This window comes from Trachymyrmex cornetzi, unplaced genomic scaffold (assembly GCF_001594075.2).
Source record: "Trachymyrmex cornetzi isolate Tcor2-1 unplaced genomic scaffold, Tcor1.1 scaffold545, whole genome shotgun sequence".
Taxonomy (NCBI): domain Eukaryota; kingdom Metazoa; phylum Arthropoda; class Insecta; order Hymenoptera; family Formicidae; genus Trachymyrmex; species Trachymyrmex cornetzi.
Genome location: NW_017299856.1, coordinates 42,798 through 48,730, shown reverse-complemented (window position 1 = coordinate 48,730; position 5,933 = coordinate 42,798). Strand labels below are relative to the sequence as shown.

At 37.0% G+C, this 5,933-nt stretch overlaps 1 protein-coding gene across 1 annotated transcript in view; it reads left to right on the top strand.

Annotated features, from left to right (window-relative positions):
* The window catches only part of LOC108765808 (uncharacterized), a 5,626-nt gene extending 3,680 nt beyond the window's left edge, over positions 1-1,946 (top strand). Inside the window, 3 exon segments of the mRNA XM_018514654.1 lie at positions 177-799; positions 887-1,266; positions 1,268-1,946. Coding sequence (XP_018370156.1) covers positions 177-799; positions 887-1,266; positions 1,268-1,946 — 1,682 coding nt within the window.
* The last annotated feature ends 3,987 nt before the right edge of the window (positions 1,947-5,933 follow it).

The following is a 5,933-nucleotide window of genomic DNA, read 5'->3' as shown; positions in this document are numbered from 1 at the left end:
GCCGCTATAAAAAAATATGGGTCGAATATTTTTTGATGCTTTACAACATATCCAAAGCGCATTAAAATCGGTGAGGGACAGTTCCGACCGTTCCCTTGTAAGAGATCCGTGCGTCAATGAGAGTGCTGATCCAATATACATACGGAGAGAACACTTGCGTAACCAACTACGAACAGAACATCTAAACGAGGAGAAGAAAAAGGCGTTATGGCAAACTAGCGATGAATTCTGCGATATTTTTCATCTGGAAAACGGTGTCCTGTCATGTACTACAACGGTAGCACACGAGATCAACACGCGTACGAATAGTGCGCCGGTGAACGTAAGACCGTACCGATTATCCGAAAAACACAAAGAGGAGGTAAATCGACAAATTGAAGAAATGCTGGACAATGGAATTATACGACCTACTACCAGCCAGTGGAACGCACCACTATTGGTCGTTCCAAAGAAAAATGACGCATCAGGTAAACCAAAGCTACGTATAGTGGTGGACTTTCGGAAGCTTAATGACCTGTCAATAGGCGATTCGTTTCCTTTACCAAACATTACAGACATTCTAAACCAGTTAGGCAGCGCAAAATACTTTTCGACGCTAGATCTCGTGTCAGGGTATCACCAAATTTCCATGCACGAAGAACGAAAAAATAAAACAGCTTTCTTCACACCTTACGGTCATTTTGAGTTTAATAGAATGCTGTTCGGGCTTAAAAACGCGCCCGCGACATTTCAAAGACTCATGAACTCCATACTAACGGGATTACAAGGACTGAAATGTCTGGTGTACTTGGATGACATCGTAATTTATGGACCAAATTTAAAGGAGCACAACAAACGACTAATCGAAGTACTAAAACGATTGAGAAAACACAACCTGAAGTTGTAGCCGAACAAATGTGAGTTCCTGCGAAAAGAAGTGACGTACCTTGACCACATCATTACCGAAGACGGGATACGACCTGATCCGGAAAAATTACGCGCAGTGAAAAATTTCCCTGTGCCAAAAAGAATAAAAGATGTACAATCCTTTTTGGGATTGGCCGGGTATTACAGAAAATTTATTGAAGAATTTTCCAAAATGGCTAAACCCTTGACAAGTTTAACGAAAAAGGGGGTAAAATTTAAATGGACGATAGAACAACAGAATGCGTTTCAATCGTTAAAAGAAAAATTAATGACTGCTCCGGTGTTAAATTACCCGGATTTCACACGTGAATTTTTATTAACGACAGATGCATCTGACTACGCAATAAGAGTCGTATTATCCCGTAGGTCAAGACCGACCGATTGCATACGCCAGCAGAATTTTATGCAAAGCTGAACAAAATTACAATACTACCGAAAAGGAGTTATTGGCTATAGTATGGGCCGTGAAATATTTTAGACCCTATTTATACAGAACCAAATTTACGATCGTGACAGACCACAGACCACTAATATGGCTATTTAACGTCACGGATCCAAGTTCTAGATTAATTAGATGGCGATTAAAATTAGAGGAGGACGATTATAAAATCGTACACAAAACCGGCAAAAGTAATAAGAATGCCGATGCATTGAGCAGGAATCCAGTTACGGACGACCCACACGTTAATCTCATGCATACAGAGGAAAAGGACAACGCACAATTAACAATTTCTTTAAATCATCTCAAGACGATATATAAATCCGTCAATAACAGACACGAACTAATAGACGCTATCGGTACCATCAGCAAAACACTGTTCGGGACGATGGACGCTAACGATGCGAAATGTATCAACGAACAGTTAGAACTACTGCAAAATAACCAACAAATCTTACAACATTTGACAAAAAACCAATTAAAATTATTAAACGCAACAATAGGACACATAAATAATTTAGAATGGACTCTTGACTATAACGAGAATTTACTCACTAACGTAACTCGCAGAATGGAATTGCCGTTAGACAGATACACATAACGTGAAGACTTAGACGAACACTTACAAATCTTAATAGCAATCATGACAGACTTAAGCGCAGATGTACAAAAAACGATAGACTACTTAGAATTTTCGGAGAATGAAATAGTACCCGCTGACGTATTACCTCTTGAAATCATTATAACTGACTTAAGAGAAGCCGCGTCACAAAAGGGTTACATTTTCCCTTCTCAATAAAATTAGAGAATTGGCGTATTATAAGAAAATATATATCAATGTATGCGTTTTATGATGACTCAAATGTATTTATTATTATTAAGTTCCCGATAATTGCATTTCTGACATATAAATTAATAAAAGCCGTACCATTATCACTACATGATCACGCGAAAATATTCACATTTATCAAAATCATCCACTCATTGCGATAGATAAGGAAAACAATCATTATATCTTGAAGCGTGAAAACGAATTAAATAATTGTATACAAGATACTACACCTTATACATGTCAGCAGAGCTTGTTTATATACCATATAACGCCTGATGCACCATGCAATGTGCAAATAATTGTAAATGCGCCAGGACAGTTTCTAAATTGTGAAAAGGGATGCGTCCTTTCTAGTAATACATTAAGGATTACGCTGTCGGAGGCGCAAACATGGTTATACTCGACACAACAGAACACAAAACTAACGATCGCTTGTAACGATCAAATGGAAGAAGAAATCGAAATAAGCAGGACTGGTAGAATTAGATTAAATGGAAATTGTAAACTAAGTACATCAAACATTATATTGAGAACAAAAACACGATCAGACACTAGATATATCCAAATGCATCTACCGGAATTCAACTTCACAATTAATAATGAAAATTAAATTAATAGTGACCTCCCAAAGCGAATTCCATTAAAGCCGATTATTAAAGATAGTACAGAATTACCAAAGCTAAGTGTAGATATAACCGAAATAGATAAATATGTAACAAATAAGGACGACAGCCTATTACACAATAAGTATTTCGTATATCCGATAAGTTTGGGACACCTTGTGATCATAATATTCATCGTAGCAGTAGTAACAATGTATATATTAAAAAGGAAAGAACAATATAAGGAGCAAACGGAAACACGAAGGCACATCGACAACGGTATGCTATACTAGAGAGTAGAAACGATTGTAAAATTAATTATAACCGAAAATTAAGAAATATAAACTAGGAAAAAAGAATTATTAACCCTTTATCATAAAATTAAAAAAGAAAGGAACGAAAGTTCGGTTCCTTACTTTCTTTTCTAAGAGGGGAGGAATGTCACGAGTGCAATTGCACAAGTGACCTAAAAAGTAAAAGAAAATAAGAAATTAAGAAATTAAACGAAATCATAAATATTATGGAGGAAATTGAGTTGCACGATTGGTACTAAGAATCCGACTGCAGCAACCTATTTAAAACGCTCGGACCGATTGTCAAGCGATATGCAGAGCGAGACAACCTAATTAACTAACGTAATACCTAAGTAATAAAAACAAGATGAGGAAGACGACTACAGGTCATTCCGAATTAACACCGTCATTCCGTCACTCGTGACAAATAGGTCAACTTAGTACAGTTATAGTAAAACTCGTGACTCTGACTGTAAAGTTAACACGAAAAGTGTACTACAGATCTTAAGTAAAGTTTATTCATAATTAAAATTAGAAAAGTGAGTCAAAGTGTTTTCAAATTCCTTTCGTCACATCCCGGAATCCTTATGGATCAACACGAACCGTGTCTTACCAGGTACAACACTAGTGAATGTGATATTGCTTCAGTTTCCAGTGATATAATGATACCTGTAAATTTAGAAGATGCAGAGACTCAACAAATATACTCAATATTTGTAACTGCTGAACAAGCAGAACGTTTTAAAACCGGTAAGTTTATTGTACAAAGCATATCGATACATTTTGATGTTTGTCATTCATTTATTTATGTACGAGCTAACCCTAACAGCACAAGACGTCCTCAGGATTATCCTGAATATGTCCCAGGACATCCTGGACATTTTATGGACATGCATATCTCCACAGGACGTCCTGAGGACATTCTTAGGGCATCATCTTAAGGACACCCTCAGGACGTCCTTTGAACATCTTCAGAACGTCGCGGGGATAGCCTCAGGACATTGTGGGGATAGCCCATGAAGGGCATCATCTTCAGAACACCCCCAACACGTCCTTGGGATAGTCTTAGAACGTTCTTGTGGGACTTTCTTAGGACGTCCCTGTAGGATAGTCTCAGAACATCCTCAGAACGTCCTTTGGGAAAGACTTCGGTAAAAATTTTTTATATACAAATAATGCATACATTCATTATAATAAATCTTACGTAAATGTTATATACAGGGTGTGGAAAAAGTCCCGGATCCCTTAAATACCTTGAAAAGTAAGCATTTCTGAAAAAAAAATGTTTCATATAATACAAAAATTGTAGGATTAAATAAGGTAAGTTAATAATTAATTGTAGGATTAAATAAGGTAAGTAAATTACTAAATAAGGTTAGTCAATATATCATTTTTAATCCTACAATTTTTGTATTATATGAACCTTGCAAGGTCAAATTGATAAGGTCAGTCAATAGATCAGGTGATCATGTGCTAACAACAAAACGTATTAAGTACATTTATATATACATTAATTAAGTTTTATTATCTAAAAATTAACAGTGTAGTGTAAGAAATTTAGAGGAAATGTGCATAACAGAAGCTATCAGCGTCGGGGCTATGTGGCTCAATGGCAGGACGGAAATCTACCAACTCAGAGGAGAGACCAGGCCTTGGAACTCCGCTCGAAACTCGGAGCGTCCTGATATTTTTCTCGTGTTGTTGCTTATTTCTTACAGTAATTTGATCACGTTTACAATTGACCACTTATTCACAACGCTTGAACAGTGGAAAATACTTTCTAGACATCAGTTTCTATGAGTGGACGTAGTCATCTTATTTTACTTTTAATACATCCTGAAATAGTCTAGAAATCATCCTGAAATAGTCCTGAATATATCCTAAATTAATCCCCGATAATACCACAATGGACGTCCAGGGGTATATGTATGACATGATGAGGTGCTCATTTCATAGTCCAAGGACGTCCTAGGGATGTGCGATACAGTATCGATATTTTAAAATATCGATACTTTTGAGTTTGATTTTCGATATTTTGTATCGATATTTTATCTTTCGATATCAACATGTATCGACAGTTTAACAGGCGTATCGAACTTTCGATACAGTCATGAATTTTGCTCGTTAGACGCGGTACGCTTGCCGCGCTGCTTAAACTGGCGCCACGGAGTAAAAAGAAGATCGAATGTTTCGTACGTGTTATCATGTGGTATATACTTCCAACTTTTCCCGCAATGGCATTAAAATCGCATCGATTTTCTATTTCGAGTCCATACTTCATCCTCGAGTTTGATCTTTTTACTCCGTGGCTGTTTATCGAGTACTTCTTGCCAGGGATGCCAGATCAGTGACAGTTTACGACATCGAGATCAACGCCATCAGGCGGCGGCCTGGCACAACCGATAGCAACACAAGCTCGAGTCCGTGTCCGTGACACGGGCATCCCTGCTTCTTGCGGATGAAGATTATTGTTCTACGTGAGTATAAATAATTCTCATTTTTGTTGAAACAGATTTGTATGCTGATTGAATCAAAGTTTATTTGCACTCGCACATATTACGCATGATGCATCATTTATCCTTGTTGTTTATCAAATGTTGAACAAATGTGAATGATGTGTGGATCGGAATGTATGGTTATTTGCAGGGAATGGAAGTAACTCGTTACTTGTAACGAAGTTACAGTTACAAGTTACTTTTTTGGTAACTATACTAGTAACTGCGTTACTTTTTTTCTTTGGTAACTGTAACGGTAACGAAGTTACATTTTTTTGGTAACGGTAACGAATTTTACAGTTACGTTTATCGTTACTTTGCACATGATTGGACACGATACGACACAAGCCACTTACACTGTAAAAA